This window comes from Pristiophorus japonicus, chromosome 7 (assembly GCF_044704955.1).
Source record: "Pristiophorus japonicus isolate sPriJap1 chromosome 7, sPriJap1.hap1, whole genome shotgun sequence".
Lineage (NCBI taxonomy): Eukaryota > Metazoa > Chordata > Chondrichthyes > Pristiophoridae > Pristiophorus > Pristiophorus japonicus.
In genome coordinates, this window is record NC_091983.1 from 226,253,384 (window position 1) to 226,271,872 (window position 18,489).

The following is an 18,489-nucleotide window of genomic DNA, read 5'->3' on the forward strand; positions in this document are numbered from 1 at the left end:
TACAAATGGTGAACACACTGGGTCTTACAGTTTAAACATTCCCTTGTAATGAAACGATTCAATGTGGAACTAACTCAGAGTGTGAGAGCCCAGGTACGATCCCACATCTGACCATTCCATGATTTCACATGTAACAACTTCAACGCTCTGTGCTCGGCAACACTTCCCATTTTCTATTGGCTCTTTTCACATCACCTTTAAATGTTCTGGTCAGCATGACTGGGATAAACATAAACATAATCCATCTCTGTGTGAAGATAGAACATCCTGGAACTATATCTGGCAACAGAACCATCTCAATCTCAGTCTGTGCACCATTCATTTAAAGAAAGTTTACAGAAAAGGGAAATTACTGCAGTGATTAATCCCTGTTGCCCCAAGGAGGGCCCACCACCCCTGTACAACTGGGTTTACCCTGTGTCTGTGCAGTATGGGGACTTTAAACTAATATCTTTGTGACTTGATGGCTCTGTTTCTAAACCCCAGGTTTCTAACCAGAAATGTTTAAATGTGGATCTTCCTATTCCTGGCTGAGTAATTCTCCTTTATCCTTCAGTGCGGTTTCTCTACACTTACACAACTGCTCGATCACCAAAGCTGCCCCTCAGAGGTGGTCAGTCAGCAATGAATCTGGGACATTGGCAAATAACTTGAAATTGAAGGGGGCAGCTAATTATAAACAATATTAAAAGGAACAACAGCAGCCAGGACCCCTCTGCCAGGGACAGTCAGATCTGCCAGGGCCAGAGCCCAATGTCTGGTTAACGTGTGGGTGGAAGACCACGTGGCTCCCCAACATATTACATCTGGGAATGACAAGGAGGTCGGCCCCCTGGTGATAACCCTGCCACAGGACGATAAGTGGTGGTACATTGAACTGGGCACCTGGAAAGAGCTGTTGTTTAGATTCATCGCACAAAACCAAATAATGTGAACACTGACTGTAAAATACAAACCAGAAACTGGCAAAAAAAAGCTCAGTGTTGGAGTTAACGTAGCTGAATAATTCTGAGTAAAGAAGCTCCACCTCACAATGCAGCATTGTGGGTGGGAGACAAACACTGGCAACTGCCAGTAGGGGGCAGTATTTATAAACAGGGTCACCATGCACAGGGCTCTGGAGATGGGGCATGGGGGGAATCGTTCAATATCCCAATACTGGCACATGCTCAGGGTTAAATCCAATGTGAACTGGGTGGGAGGTTAAAGGAGGTTAAGAATAGAGTTAAGCGCATCTCACTGTTTGATGTCTGATAAGGTAACAGAACCTTCAGAAAAGTTTCAATGTTCTATGTTTTTAAAGAACATTTTCGTCAGATCTGTTTTATAGTAAGCGATGTAAAAGGTACTCCTATCGAAGGATTGCTTGTCTTTTTCCAAGTCATTGAAGAATTCAATGACACGTCCTTCGTATTGTTGGTCGTCAACTTTGGTGTCGAAAGCCCTGCAACAGAATTCAGAATGATGACTTTTTTCTTCCTGGCAGATCCAGTCTGGAAACTAATCAGATTGAAAGGAAGATAGGAACAAGAGTAGGCCATTCAGCCCCTCGAGTGTCCTCCGCCATTCAGTTTGATCCTGGCTGATCTGTACCTCAGCCCCATTTACCCGCCTTAGCTCCATATCCCTTGATACCGTTACCCAACAACAATCTCTCGATCTCAGTCTTGAACCCTCCAATTGACCCAGCATCCACAGCCTTTTAGGGGGGAGAGAGTTCCACATTTTGTGTGAAAAAGTGCTTCCTCATTTTGTTGCTGAATGGCCGAGCTCTAATTTTAACATGATGTCGCCTCGTTCTAGATTCTCCCATCAGAGGGAATAGTTTCTCTGTATCTAACCGATTGAATCCTTTTAACATTGCAAACCCCTCACTCTGGTCACTCCTCAATCTCCTATACTCAGGAAAAGACAAGTTGATGCAACCTGTCCTCAGAATTTAACCCTCTAACCCGCGGTATAATTCTGGTGAATCTGCCCTGAATCCACCCCAAGGTTAATTTATCCTTGCTGAGGTATTCCAGACAGGATCTGACCAAGTCTCTGTGAAATCGAAGGCTGACATTCCATTTGTCATTTTGATTGTTTTTTGTACCTGTTGACTCGCTTTAAATGATTTGTGAGCTGGGATTCCCAAATTTTTTAGTTCCTCTAAAATAATCCGATTTTTCTTAGGTCCAAATAAAATACTTTTCTTTCCTTTCTTTCTATCTCTCTTTCTTTCTTGCTTTTTTTCCCTCCCTTTCCCTGCTCCCATCCATATAACGTACTGGGGGCGATTTGCGGCAGTGCGTTCAGGCACTAACGATCCTACGAGGTAACCAAGGTGGGGTCTTGAGCTGAGACACCATCTTGGTAAAGGAGTTGAAGCCAGCTCTAGGAACGGCTGCCCAGAGGCTCGTTAACAACTGATTGCCACTTAAAAAATCCTGCTCGCACTCATTAAAGAGGCTGCACGGCATTTTGGTGGCTAATGCTTCAACTAACGCCCTCTCCTAACAGCAACCAGCTGTTTGGGAGTAAACACGGCGTTGATGTCGATTTCAAGCACTACTTAAAGGCCAGGTAGAGCGGCACCAGCTGCTGTAGAAGAAATGGACAAGAGGGTGAGGTGATGTCCTTCCCCTCTGTGGGTACAGGACATCCCTCCTCCTCTGGACCTCCTCCACCCCAGTCTCCAGTACCACATCCGAGAACCTGTGCACCCTCTCCCTCGGTCCTTGAGCCATCCTGCAATGTGCCGCTGTGTACCAGCCAGAGCACTCCACACCTTCAGTGGAAGTGGGTGCGAGAAGGCCACATATACTGCTCCATGAAAATGGTGTCTAATCAGCACTTGAGTGGTAAACCTGCAGGTTTGTGTTGTACCATCTCCAGCAAGTTCAAATTTTGGCATTCAGCAATTAGGACCCAAATTGTATGCTAAATCCAGACTTTCAAATAGGTTAGTCTTATTCGCACTGCACCCATTTAGTGCCTGTTTTCACCCTTTGGCCAAAATAACCCCCAGAATGTGGTATAGGTGAGAATGTCTGAAAACAGGAGCCAGCCCCATTATTGTTACAATAGGGAAGTCTATACTCCTGGGACATTCCAGCAGAGATAAGCTCAACTACTTTCGTTACAAAGTGTAGAATTCACATCCTGGGATCGCGTCCCGAGGAATTGTGACTCAGCCATGTCCAGTGCTTGATATGACCCTGAGTGATGTGAGTGTGGAGGTCCAGCCATATCCTCAGAGGAAGGAACTGAAGGTTGTGAGACACAAAGCAACTTATTACACGATTAATGTTGGCCAACGACCCACCTGACTGGACCAGCCCGTTAATCACAGGCTTACTACAGGCTAAATAATGTTGGCTAAATATCTGACATAAAGAAATATCAATCACAATATATCAACGAACTCACCTGACATAGAGCCAGCCAGGATCTAACATTCTTATTTTCACGGTTTGATCTGTGGGTTCAGGTGGGCTGGTGAGTTCAGGAACTAGTACAACAAATACCCCGAATTTCTGTTGTATTGTGCCATTTACCAAGTATCCCTGAAGTCCCCAAGGTGCACAGACAGGAACAATTGTATCTGCAGACAGAGAAAACACTGTTACAGCATTCTACTAGAAGGTCACCTGTGGCATTGCTCATGGTAAGTCTGAAGTTACAGGTTGGGGCAGGGAGACGTGCTGGAGTGTGGAAGACACTCATGTGATACACTGAATCACAGAATGATAGAATGATACTGCACAGAAAATGGCTCGCTCTTTGTAGAGCTTTCTAACTAATCCACTCCCATGTTCTTTCTCCACAGACCTGCACTCTATTCCCTTCAGCTATTTCCACAATTCTCTTTTGAATGTTACTATTGAATCTGATTTCACTCAGCTTTCAGGCAATGCATTCTTGATTGCAACAAATCACTGTGCATAGAAATATAGAAAATAGGTGCAGGAGTCGGCCATTTGGCTCTTCGAGCCTGCACCACCATTCAATATGACCATGGCTGATCATGCACTTCAGTACCCCATTCCTGCTTTCTCTCCATACCCCTTGATCCCTTTAGCCGTAAGGGCCACATCTAACTCCATTTTGAATATATCTAACGAACTGGCCTCAAAAACTTTCTGTGGTAGAGAATTCCACAGGTTGACAATTCTCTGAATGAAGAAGTTTCTCTTCATCTCAGTCCTAAATGGCTTACCCTTTATCCTTAGACTGTGACCACTGGTTCTGGACTTCCCCAACATCGGGAACATACTTCCTGCATCTAACCTGTCCAATCCCATCAGAATTTTATATGTTTCCATGAGATCCCCTCTCATTCTTCTAAATTCCATTGAATATAAGCCTTGTCAATCCAGTCTTTCTTCATATGTCAGTCCTGTCATCCTGGGAATCAGTCTGGTGAACCTTCGCTGCACTCCCTCAAATGCAAGAATGTCCTTCCTCAGATGAGGAGTCCAAAACTGTGCACAATATTCAAGATGTTGCCTCACCAAGGCCCTGTAGTATGACCTCGCTGCTCCTATACTCAAATCCTCTCGCAATAAAGGCCAACATGCCATTTGCCTTCTTCACCGCCTGCTGTATCTGTATGCCAACTTTCAGTGACTGATGTACCATGACACCTAGGTCTCATTGCATCTCTCCTTTTACTAATCTTTCACCATTCAGATAATAATCTGCCTTCCTGTTTTTACCACCAAGTGGATAACCTCACATTTATCTACATTATACCACAGCTGCCATGTATTGCCCAATCACCTAACCTGTCCAAGGCACCCTGCAGCCTCTTAGCATCCTCCTCACAGCTCACATTAAAACCAAGCTGAGTGTCATCTGCAAACTTGGAGATATTACATTCAATTCCTTTGTCTAAATCATTAATGTATATTGTAAATAGCTGAGGTTCCAGCACTGAACCTTGTAGTATCCCACTAGTCACTGCCTGCCATTTGGAAAAGGACCCATTTATTCCTACTCTTTGCTTCGTCTCTGCCAACCAGTTCTCTTGCCACGTCAGTACATTATCCCCAATACCATGTGCTTTAATTTTGCACACTAATCTCTTGTGTGGGACCTTGTCAAAAGCCTTTTGAAAGTCTAAATACACCACATCCAATGGCTCCTCCTTGTCCACTCTACTAGTTACATCTTCAAAAAATTCCAGAAGATTTGTCAAGCATGATTTCCCTTTCATAAATCCATGCTGACTTGGACCGATCCTGTCACTGCTTTCCAAATGTGCTGCTATTACCTCTTTAATAATTGATTTCAACATTTTCACCACCACCGATGTCAGGCTGACCAGCCTATAATTCCCTGTTTTCTCTCTCCCTCCTTTTTTAAAAAGTGGGGTTACATTAGCTACCCTCCAGTCCATAGGAACTGATCCAGAGTCTATAGAATGTTGGAACATGACCACCATTGCATCCACTATTTCTAGGGCCACTTCCTTAAGTACTCTGGAATGCAGCCTATCAGGCCCTAGGGATTTATCGGCCTTCAATCCTATCAATTTTTCTAACACAATTTCCTGACTAATAAGGATTTCCTTTAGTTCCTCCTTCTTGCTAGACCCTCGGTCCCCGAGTATTTCCGGAAGATTATTTGTGTCTTCCTTCGTGAAGACAGAACCAAAGTATTTGTTCAATTGGTCTGCCATTTCTTTGTTCCCCATTATAAATTCACCTGATTCTGACTGTAAGGGACCTACATTTGTCTTCACTAATCTTTCTCTCTTCACGTATCTGTAGAAGTTTTTGTAGTCAGTTTTTATGTTCACTGAAAGCTTACTCTCATATTCTATTTTCCCCCTCCTAGTGAAGAGAAAAACATTAGCGAAGAATACTTTTGGTTCCTTGCAGTCAGAATCAGGTGAATTCATAATGGGGAACAAAGAAATGGCAGACCAATTGAACAAATACTTTGGTTCTGTCTTCACTAAGGAAGACATGCATAACCTCCTGAAAATACTAGGGGACCGAGAGTCTAATGAGGAGGAGGAACTGAGGGAAATCCTTATTAGCCAGGAAATGGTGTTAGCGAAACCGATAGGACTGAAGGCCGATAAATCGCCAGGGTCTGATAGTCTGCATCCTAGAGTACTTAAGGGAGTGGCCCTAAAAATAGTAGATGCATTGGTGGTCATTTTACAAAATTCCATGGACTCTGGCTCAGTACCTGTGGATTGGAGGGTAGCTAATGTAACCCCACTTTTTAAAAAAGGGAGAGAGAAAACAGGGAATTATAGACCGGTTAGCCTGACATCGGTGGTGGAGAAAATGCTGGAATCAATTATTAAAGATGTAATAGCAACACATTTAGAAAGCAGTGACAGGATTGGTCCAACTCAGCACGGATTTATGAAAGGGAAATCATGCTTGACAAATCTTCTTGAGTTTGACAATGTAATTAGTAGAGTGGATAAGGGAAAATCAGTGGATGTGGTGCATTTGGACTTTCAAAAGACTTTTGACAAGGTTCCACATGAGATCACTTCGCTCCGCGATCACACGCCATACATGGAGTGATATGATCGGGCCCAGGAGTGGCAGGAGTTCAGGACGCAGAAGAGGCGAGGGCCCAGAGGCAGCACAGGCCAACCCACAATGCAATATGTGTGCGTACTAGGTCCATGCAGCAGAGCTGGTCTCCAGTTGTCATGGTTAATCCTTGCACTGGACGAAGACCTAGCTCTGTCAAGCCCGTGTGTTAGCTGGTGTGCAACGACCACCACATTTTTTTTTTAATCCACGCACAGCCATCTTCCACCCTTCAACGTGCAGTTCTGGACCTGGAATATTTGGTCCTTCATTGAAACACCTGTGAAGTCATCAGTTTTTGGCATGGAAGCAAGTCATCCTCAATATAAGGGACTGCCTATGGTGACACAAGAAATTAGTGTGCAAAATTAAGGGACATGGTGTTGGGGGTAATGTATTAATGTGGATAGAGAACTAGTTGGCAGACAGGAAGGAAAGAGTGGGAATAAACGTGTCCTTTTCGGAATGGCAGGCAGTGACTAATGGGATGCTGCAAGGTTCAGTGCTGGGACCCCAGCTATTTACAATGTACATTAATGATTTGCACGAAGGAATTGAATGTAATATCTCCAAGTTTGCAGATGACACTAAGCTGGGTGGCGGTGTGAGCTGTGAGGAGGATGCCAAGAGGCTGCAGGGTGACTGGACAGGTTAGGTGAATGGGCAAATGCATGGCAGAAGCAGTATAATGTGGATAAATGTGAGGTTATCCATTTTTGGTGGCAAAAACAGGAAGGCAAATTATTATCTGAATGGTGGCAGATTAGTAAAAGGGGAGCTGCAACGAGACCTGGGTGTCATGGTACATCAGTCACTGAAGGTAGGCATGCAGGTACAGCAGGCAGAAAAGAAGGCAAATGGCATGCTGACCTTCATAGCGAGAAGATTTGAGTATAGGAGCAGGGAGGTCTTACTGCAGTTGTATAGGGCCTTGGTGAGACCACACCTTGAGTGTCGTGTGCAGTTTTGGTCTCCTATTCTGAGGAAGGACGTGCTTGCTATTCAGGGAGTGCAGCGAAGGTTCACCAGACTAATTTCCGGGATGGCAGGACTGACATATGAAGAAAGATTGGTTCGGCTATGCTTATATATTCACTAAATATATTCAAAAAGGAGTTAGATGAAGTCCTTACTACTAGGGGAATCAAGGGGTATGGTGAGAAAGCAGGAATGGGGTACTGAAGTTGCATGTTCAGCTATGAACTCATTGAATGGCGGTGCAGGCTAGAAGGGCCGAATGGCCTACTCCTGCACCTATTTTCTATGTTTCTATGTTTCTATACCCACTGGGATTTAGAAGAATGAGAGGGGATCTCACAGAAATCTATACAATTATGACGGGACTGGACAGGTTAGATGCAGGACGAATGTTCCCGATGTTGGGGAGGTCCAGAACTCGGGATCACAGTCTAAGGATAAGGGGTAAGCCATATAGGACCGAGATGAGGAGAAACTTTTTCATCCAGAGAGTGGTGAACCTGTGGAATTCTCTACAGAAGGTTGTTGAGTGCAGTTCGTTGGATATATTCAAAAGGGAGTTAGATGTGGCCCTTACAGCTAAAGGGATCAGTGGGTATGGAGATAAGGTGGGAGTGGGGTACTGAAGCTGCATGATCAGCCATGATCATATTAAATGGTGCTGCAGGCTCGAAGGGCTGAATGGCCTACTCCTGCACCTATTTTCTATGTTTCTAATTAAACCGTTGTCCTCCTTTGCTGAATTCTAAATTTCTCCCAGTCCTCAAGTTTGCTGCTTGTTTTAGCCACTTTATACGCCTCTTCCTTGGATTTAACACAGTCCCTAATTTCCCTTGTAAGCCATGATTGAGCCACCTTCCCCGTTGTACAATTGTTGAAGTTCATCTATGTGATCTTTAACTGTCTGCCATTGCCTATCCACCGTCAACCCTTTAAGTATCATTTGGCAGTCTATCCTCGCCAATTTACGTCTCATACCATCGAAGTTACCTTTCTTTAAGTTTCCTCGTGTCGCCTCTGTTTCTGTTGCCAATCACCTGAAATCTGCCTCCTCTGGTTACCGACCCTTCTGCCACTGGAAACTGTTTCTCCTTATTTATTCTATCAAAACCTTTCATGATTTTGAACATCTCTATCAAATCTGCTCTTAACCTTCTCTAAACAGAACTGAGCCTCAGCCAGGACCCACATTCCAGTAGCAGCCAGTGAGCTGAGAGAAATGAAAGAGTATGGGCTTCCACAAGGGTGTATGTGGGCTCTAGTTCAGGCCTGGCAAAGAACCTTTATTAACCAGAGACAATTCAAGGGCCACGGCTTGAGTTGGAACGTGAGCTTGGCATCCCAAACTCCCATGTGTGGGCAGCCTTGTCAGATTCTGGGCACACAGGGTCTGCGAGCACCAAAGAAGTAGCCCATGTGGCACTTCTGCTCACCAGCAACATGTCAATGATCTCACAAACTGAGGCTGGGTCAGTTATGGAGGGCACAATGCGCACAATCCTGGCACAACCTCTGGGATTGACAATGGTGGCATTCTTTGGCCAGTGTGTCTCTCTATACAGGAAGTTTCAAAGAAGATAGGTCAAACAGCGAAGGGTTGTTTTATATTCTGTTATTACATTGAAGGAACATCCAATGTACCTGCAGCATTCGAAAACCATGAATAATTCTTTAGTTTGTCCAGACCAGTCGCGAGTGCACTCTTGATATCCGTTCCAGTAACTTCTGTTTCAATCCCTTGAATGGCTAAATGTTCTATCTCTTCATAATTCTAAGGCAACAAGAGAAAAGATATTACCACATGGCACAACTGTACAGTTACTGAAACACATCTGTGCTGAGAGGACTGTCCGAGGTGCCACGGTGTGGCAGTAGTATTCATGTCCTGATGGACTGGGCTTTAAAGAGAGTTAGGATTTTATGTTGGACTCTTGGCCTCAGCTTCCTGTCTCTCTCACTCTTTCACCCTTGGTGATGTCCTGCACTATGGGCCTGGGTCCTTACCCATGGGTTTTCAATAAGAAAATATGGAGAACATTAATAAAAGCCTCCCACACTGAATCAGTGCTAATGACCCCATGTCCAGGTACCGTGTTTCCCTGTGAGTCTTTTACCACTTTAGATAAACAGGGAAATTCCACTGGGTTGGAAATTGGTCCGCGTTTCTGTGAAGAAGATTAGGACAAAAAGGACCAATTTCAAAGGCAAAGCCTCATGCCCGATCTGTGCCTGCATTAAAGGTGTCACCATATTAATATGGCTTTGCGGGCATCCTGGGCGGCTGCCCAAATCATAAGAAATATTTGGTCCCTCGAGCCTGCTCCACCTTTCAATAAGATCATAGCTGATCTGATCTTGGGTTCAGCTGCACTTCCCTGCCCACTCCCCATATTCCTTCACTCACTTATCATTCAAAAATCTGTCTATCTCCACCTTGAAATTATTCGATGACCCAGCCTCGACAGCTCTCTGGGTAAGAGAATTCCACAGATTACAACGCTCTGAGAGAAGAAATTCCTCCTCATCTCTGTTTTAAATGGGCGACCCCTTATTCTGAAACTATGCCCCCTAGTTCTAGAGTCCCCCTCGAGGGGAAACTTCCTCTCTGCATCCACCTTGTCGAGCCCCCTCAGTATCTTATATTTTTCAATAAGATCACCTCTCATTCTTCTAAATTCCAATGAGTATAGGCCCATTTTGCTCAACCTTTCTATATATGTCAACCCCTCATGAAAGTAAACTAGCACGAAATATAAAAACAGATGGTAAGAGTTTCTACAGGTACATAAAAAGAGGAGCTAAACTAATGTTGGTCCCCTAGAGGATGAGACTGGAGAATTAATGATGGAGAACAGGGAAATGGCAGAGACGTTGAACAAATATTTTGTATCGCTCTTCACGGTTGAAGACACTAAAAACATCCCAATAGTGGATAATCAATGGACTATAGGGAGGAAAGAACTTAATACAATCACAGTCACTAATGAAGTAGTACTCGGTAAAATAATAGGACTAAAGGTGGACAAGGCTCCTGGAACTGATGGCTTGCATCCTAGGGTCCTAAAATAAGTGACTGCAGAGATAAAAGATGCATTGGTTGCAATCTCCCAAAATTCCCTGCATTCTGGGATGGTCCCAGTGGATCGGAAAACCGCAAATGTAACACTCAAATTTTAAAAAGGAGGCAGACAAAAAGCAGGAAACATAATAAGAACATAAGAAATAGGAACAGGAGTAGGCCATATGGCCCCTCAAGCCTGCTCCGCCATTCAATAAGATTATGGCTGATCTGATCATGGACTCAGCTCCACTTCCCCACCCGCTCCCCAGAACCCCTTATCCCCTTATCGTTTAAGAAACTGTCTATTTCTGTCTTAAATTTATTCAATGTCCCAGCTTCCACAGCTCTCTGAGGCAGTGAATTCAACAGATTTACAACCCTCTGAGAGAAGAAATTTCTCCTCATCTCTGTTTTAAATGGGCGATCCCTGATTCTAAAACCGTGCCCTCTAGTTCTAGTCTCCCCCATCTATGGAAACATCCTCTCTGCATCCACCTTGTCAAGCCCCCTCATAATCTTATACATTTCGATAAGATCACCTGTCATTCTTCTGAATTCCAATAAGTAGAGGCCCAACCTACTTAACCTTACCTTATAAGTCAACACCCTCATCCGCTGAATCAACCTAGTGAACCTTCTCTGAACTGCCTCCAAAGCAAGTATATCCTTTTGCAAATATGGAAACCAAAACTGCACGCAATATTCCAGGTGTGGCCTCACCAATACCTTATATAGCTGTAGTATGACTTCCCTGTTTTTATACTCCATCCCCTTTGCAATAAAGGCCAAGATACCATTGACCTTCCTGATCACTTGCTGTACCTGTATACTATCCTTTTGTGTTTCATGCACAAATACCCACAGGTCCCACTGGACTGCAGCACTTTGCAATCTTTCTCCATTTAAATAATAACTTGCTCTTTGATTTTTTTTGCTGCCAAAGTGCATGACCTCACACTTTCCAACATTATACTCCATCTGCCAAATTTTTGCCCACTCACTTAGCCTGTCTATGTCCTTTTGCAGACACTGCTTTTCCTCCCATCTTTATATCATCAGCAAACTTGGCTACGTTACACTCAGTCCCTTCTTCCAAGTCGTTAATATAGATTGTAAATAGCTGGGGTCCCAGCACTGATCCCTGCGGCACCCAACTAGTTACTGGTTGCCAACCGGAGAATGAACCATTTATCCCAACTCTCTGTTCTCTGTTAGATAGCCAATCCTCTATCCATGCTAAATTATTACCCCCAACCCAGTGAACTTTTATCTTGTGCAGTAACCTTTTATGTGGCACCTTGCCAAATGCCTACTGGAAGTCCAAATACACCACATCCACTGGTTCCCCTTTATCCACCCTGTTCGTTACATCCTCAAAGAATGCCAGCAAATTTGTCAAACATGGCTTCCCTTCATAAATCCATGCTGACTCTGCCTGACCGAATTATGCTTTTCCAAATGTCCTGCCACTGATTCTTTAATAATGGACTCCAACATTTTGCCAACCACAGATGTTAGGCTAACTGGTCTATAGTTTCCTGCTTTTTGTCTGCCTCATTTTTTAAATAGGGACATTACATTTGCAGTTTTCCAATCTGCTGGGACCTCCCCAGAATCTAGGGAATTTTGGTAAATTCTAACCAATGCATCCACAATCCCTGCTACTACTTATCTTAAGACCCTAGGATGCAAGCCATCAGGTCCAGGGGATTTATCTGCCTTTAGTCCCATTATCTTACTGAGTACCACCTCCTTAGTGATTGTGACTGTGTTAAGTTCCTGCCCCGCTATAGCCCCTTGACTATCCACTATTGGAATATTGTTAATGTCCTCTACCGTAAAGACTGATACAAAATATTTGTTCAGTGTTTCTGCCATCTCCATGTTCCCCATTACTAATTCCCCGGTCTCGTCCTCTAAGGGACCATATAGACCAATTAGCCTAACATCTGTCGTTGGAAAAATGCTGGAGTCCATTATTAAGGAAGCAGCAGCAAGACATTTGGATAAACATAATTCAATCAAGTAGAGTCAGCATGGTTTTCTGAAAGAGACTTGCGACGAGTGATCAGGGCAGAGGACTGATGAGGGATCGTGGCTGAGATTTGATGAGTGATCGTGACGGAGGTTCGGCGAATGTTTGGTGCGGAGGTGCAGCGGGAGATTGTGGCGGAGGTGCGGCGAGTGTTTTTGTGGCGGAGGGGCGCTGTGGGATCGTGGCAGAGTTGCGGCGAATGTTTGTGCGGGGGAGCGGCGAGAGATCATGGCAGAGGTGCAGCGAATGAGGGTACGGAGTTTGGAAGAACTGAGGGCCCAGGGGCAGCACGGGCCTGCCCACATTGCGATATGTGTGCGCACTAGATCCGTGCAGTAGAGCAGGTCTCCAGTCATTCGGGTTAATCCTTGCCACTGGATGAAGTCCTAGCTCTGTTGAGCCCGTGTGGTGGCTGATGTACAACCGTCACCACACGTTAAAAAAATCCACGCACAGTCATCGTCCACCACCTCAATTGGAGTTCAGGACTGGAACATCGGGTCCCACATTGAAACATCTGTGAACTCATATGGAAGCAAGTCATCCTCGTTCGAGGGACTGCCTATGATGATGATGAAAGTGAAATCATGTTTGACAAATTTGCTGGTGTCCTTTGCGGGTGTAACGTGTAGGGTGGACAAGGGGACCCAGTGGATGTGGCATAATTGGATTTCCAGAAGGCATTCGATAAGGTGCCACATAAAAGGTTACTGGACAAGATAAAAGTTTTGATCTGCCTCCAATGCAAGTATATCCCTCCTTAAATAAGGAGACCAAAACTGTACGCAGTACTCACGGTGTGTCTCGCCAATGCCCTGTACAGTTGTAGCAGGACTTCCTTGTTTTTATACTCTATCCCCCTTGCAATAAAAGCCAACATTCCATTTTCCTTCCTGATTACTTGCTGTATCTGCATACAATGTTTTGTGTTTCATGCACAAGGTCCCCGAGGACCCTCTGTACTGGAGCATTTTGCAATCTCCATTTAAATAATAATTTTAATAAAAACATGTGTTGTGTCCCTTACATATGTAAAGTAGGTGCCTTATGCTTGTTACAAGCTTCCTTTCAGAAACCGACTTGGATTGAGTGGAGCCAGGAGAAGCATGAGTGCTCCCCGACTCCACAGTCCCTGCCATCGCCCCAATGCCCCCTCTCTGTGGCCACACCAACCCCCCACTCCCAGGGTTTAGCTTACAGCCGCTGCTGGAGAGACAAGTGGCCCGATATTCTTCTTAGTAAAATGAACAAGCTGCCCGTGGAGACACAGCAGGGGGTGACAGAAACCCATAAAATGTTAATGAGGCCTGAGGACCAATTTCGGGTCGACCTCAGGCCTCTCGGTTGGGACACGTGCTGTCGGCGCATCGCTCGTTATGGACTAAAAAACGGGCCATAAACCATTTCCACAGGTACAAACATAGAACGCAGTGAACTGCTAACTATACTCACGTTGAACTGAATCACTTTTATGGACTGAGGGCAGTCATATTCACCACATAAATCGTTCAACTTTTGATATTGTTCCTTTGCAGCGATCTGACGTCCGAAGAGGACAGACACAGTTAAGCAGAGTCTCAGCATCTTGGTGTCCGCTCCGATCACTGTCGAACGCACTGAATGTCTCTCAGTCCCTTCTGGTGTTTGAGCAGCGAGTTCACATCTTTTTATAGTGTTTTATAAAGACGGTTTTGAATACAGTTTAGCTGCAGGTAGGAGCGTTGTGTTGAAGAAATACCATCGCTGACTGATTATGGAAATGTTACTCTGTTCCAACCATGTGATGGATTTAGAAATATTAACTCTCTGAGAGTCGGTTCCCGGGAAGTCTGAACACCCGGGACAACCATTTTGCAATTATTCCAGCTCACGCCCTTCAGGTTGCCAACCCTCTCTGTTTGGGATCGAGGGGAATGGAAGATTGATCTCCCGGGAGCTGCTGCCAGTGACCCAAGAGAAAACAACTTCACATTCACACCTCGCGCCTGCGCTCTTTCATTTCTCGGCCCACCTCCAGCTTTGCCTGCAGTAAGTCAGAGCACAGTGGTCATGCTGCACTCCAACCACGGGACAGACCATGACTTCATCACCGAGTAGGTGAGGCTGGTTTGGGTCTCGCTGCCCAATGCTTTGTACATCGACACACCATTCCTGAACCTCACCAGGGCAGTGCTGACTTCCCCGGGACTCGGAGACGAGAGGGGATTCCTGGGGCTGGGGTGAATTAGGGGCTTTCCCAGGGAGCCCCGAAACCCCCGCCAGATAGCTGTCTTTACTTACACACCTGCAGGAAGTTGGTATGGTGCCTTTCTGGGCTTCCTCGGGGGCCCATTGAGAAAATCATTGGATTCTGGGCCTACCATTGATGTACCAAGGTCTTCAGCCACACCAGTCTGTTACACTCCTCATAGACCAACAAGGAGCTGTTCCCATATGAGGGGAGGGCAGGAAAGAAAGAGGTGCCTGCGAGAAGGAGGATAATGTATGTGATTACCAGCATCTTGTATCCGTTCTGCACTGGCATTGGCCAATGGCTTAGCCATGCTGCTATCAAGAATGGCCTGCACCGTCTCTTCCCAGATGGTGAGGTGAGGCTAGGAATGGGAGCTGTGCCTTGTGATTGGTGCAGATTGCTGCAGGTGAGTGATCAGCATGGCCGGAGTCGTGCATTGAGCAGTGTGTGAGGCTGGTGAATCAGTTGGTAGGAAATGGCTTTTGAAGATGGAGTCACTGACTTTGACCCCTGGTCTGAGGCCATGAAGCTTCTTTGGTCACTGGAGCCAGGTGGTGGGGGCGACACTGCTGGCAGTGACGGCCTCGGTGATGTGGTCCCACATCGTTCTTTCTGGAGGGCCTCCTGGCCCCTGTGGGCGGAGGACCTCTCCTGCAGTGTTGACCCCCTGCACAAAGCTGGAGTGCTGCGTGCGAGACCCTGGGTGCCCTTCCCTGGCTTGCTCACCCATTTGTATTAGTGCTGAAGCACTTTTCCCATTTTTTGAGGTGTGGAAGGGAATTCAGCTTTAGGAGCTAAAGACTCCGATTCGGGAGTTTTTTTTAATGTTCATTTTTTTTTAAAGGCAGTCAGGGCTGAAAACTGCATTTTCTTTCATCATTTTTATTTTGATCAGTTCAGAAGACATTGGCCTTTTAATATCCGACAATTCCTAGTGAATTTATTGCCTTGCTTCCAGAGACTGTTGGAAGATGGAACGCCGCTTCTGGACACCAACTTTGCCTCAAATGCCTGCACTAACTCCACCAGGAGGGTGTTACACAGTGAGTTAGTGCTGGGCTAAAAATCTTTCATCCCCAGCACGAATCTTTCTCTCTGACCGCCACGACCATTTTCAGTGACCGTTAACCCGAGACAGCCCGTTACTAAGGCAACTCTCGTGGTGGACACGAATTTCTGGGCCCTGGAGTTTTATGAATGGAAATCTTCGAAGGTGGAAGACAAGTTTTTAAGACTGTTCAAAAAGCATACAGTGTCCTTGGCTTTATAAACAGAGGAATTGATTAAAAAAACAAGGAAGTTAGTGTAAAGTATTTACCAGGGAGACTAACAATGTGGACATGAAATTAGAAGAAGAGATCAAAAAAGATATAAAGACATTTAAGACAGAAGGAGAGGAGATAATTGATAAATTAATCAAACAAATCAAACTTTGGGAGCATAAACCCCTGGTCCAGATGGATTGTATCTGTGAATATTAAAACAAGCAAAGGGAGAGAAAGCAGAGACACTATTATATATTGATAAATATATAAAAGGGAATAGTGCCAGAGGACTGGCACACAACTAATGTGATTCCTATATTTAAAATGGGAGATAGAACAAGTCCAAGGAGCTAAAGACCACTTAGCTAAATGTCAGAGCAGGAAAGTTCATGGGGTCTTTACTGATTTGCTCGATAAGTGCGGTATAATTGTGGATTATGATCGATTGTGTTTTGGAAAAAGAAATTTTCATGGCAGAGGGGTCCCGGCTGTTTCTGCGATTGAGGAGCCCGAGATATACGAGATAGTTACACACACACGCAGACCTGAACACACAAGCTCTGTTAGCTCAATATTAGGCCGCGATCACTGCTCAAAAGCACGATAGTGGGCGCTCGATAGAGGAGGTGATTAACGGGCCGGCCCATGTTAACTTAAAACAGTATCCCGTTCCTGCTGAGAGTCAGATAGCGCTACAAACCACAATGGACACATTGATACAGCAGGGCGTTATATGGCGGGACACTTTTGCGAATAATTTACCAATTTGGCCAGTCAAGAAACCAGATGGGAGCTGGCGGCTCACGATCAATTACCAAACCTTGAACACGGTAACACTGGCATATTCCCACATGCAGGGGGCACTGCAACAAGTCCCTAGGATTTCTTCGCCAGCTCCTCCCAAACCCACGACCTCCACCACCGAGAAGGAAAAGAGCAGCAGGTGCATGAGAACACCAGCACCTCCAAGTTCCTCACCAAGACATATCTCACTGTTCTTCATCGTCACTGGGTCAAGATCCTGGAACTTCCTGCCTAACAACAATGTGGACATACCTTCACCACCGGACTGCAGCGGTTCAAGAAGAATGCTCACTAATGTTCCCTGTAAGCCCCGTGGCCGCACAGCCGCATGTCTGCACAGTGCTCCAGGGGTCCCACGCAGTCGGCTTTTCAATAGATAAACACACATGCACGGTATTTTAAATGGGCCGCGGAGCCCCTTAAAGGAGACGCAGGGCCCGAAAAAATATCACAGGAACTTTGATGCTCACCGTCATCTTCTCAAGGGCACCTGGGGATGGGCAATAAATGCTGGCCTTGCCAGCGACATCCATTACCCAAGGAGGAATAAACAATACAGTGAGCTCAATGTGTAATGATCCAGCTAAATATGTCCCCGGTTAAAGTTTGTACAGCTTCATTTTTTGCTACGTGACTGAAGAGCACTTTAACAATTTACAAATGTAAAATCAGCTCCACGTATTGCTCTGAAATGCCGACCCTGTAAATGTCGGGATGGAGAATTGGGATTTGGCTTCAGATCTGCCTTTGGAGGTCAGCTTTACTTCAGTGAACTTTGGGTGGTCCAGATCTCTCCGACATTTACAATGACCCTGTTTTTGAGCGAGGTGTCGAGCTGATTTTACTACTTTGCAATAAGAGACACGCAAGTCCTCTCTTGGCTCCTGTTCTCAGTAACATTTACATGGGGTTTTACATCTTTTTATGTTGAACGAATGAGAGATGAAGAAAAACATGTTACAGTTGGTAAAGTGACTTCATCTGCCCCTGTTCCTTTGGACAAACCAAATATCTGTATTTTACTAATTGAGGATTTTATAACATGAGACACAAAATGTTCCTGCAATTCTCTCTGACTCTTTATTCTTGTCAGTCCAGGGAATTTACCCACATAATCATCATCATAGGCACGCCCTCGGAATCGAGGAAGTCTTGCTTCCACTCTTAGCATGAGTTCTTAGGTGGCTGTACAGTCCAATACGAGAACCACAGTCTCTGTCACAGATTGGGCAGATAGTCGTTGACGGAAAGGGTGGGGCAGGGAGCCTGGTTTGCCGCACGCTCCTTCCGCTGCCTGAGCTTGCTTTCTGCATGCTCTCGGCGATGATACTCGAGGAGCTCAGCGCCTTCCTGAATGCAGTTCCTCCACTTAGGGCGGTCTATGGTCAAGGACTCACAGGTGTCAGTGGGGATGTCGCACTTTATCAGGGAGTCTTTGAGGGTGTCCTTGTAACGCTTCCTCTGCCCACCTTTGGCTCATTTGCTGTGGATGAGTTCCAAATAGAGCGCTTGCTTTGGGAGTCTCGTGTCTGGCATGTGAACTATGTGGCCTGCCCAGCGGAGCTGAT

General features: G+C 45.4%; 1 protein-coding gene across 1 annotated transcript; it reads right to left on the reverse strand.

Annotated features, from left to right (window-relative positions):
- Nucleotides 1-1,281: 1,281 nt before the first annotated feature.
- Nucleotides 1,282-14,203, reverse strand: LOC139266678 (heme-binding protein 2-like). The gene is made up of 4 exons (XM_070884268.1): nt 14,072-14,203; nt 9,165-9,294; nt 3,412-3,586; nt 1,282-1,444 (listed from the first exon to the last, which is right to left on the reverse strand). Exons 1-4 carry the CDS (start codon nt 14,201-14,203, stop codon nt 1,282-1,284), a joined length of 600 nt encoding a protein of 199 aa, XP_070740369.1.
- Nucleotides 14,204-18,489: the final 4,286 nt, after the last annotated feature.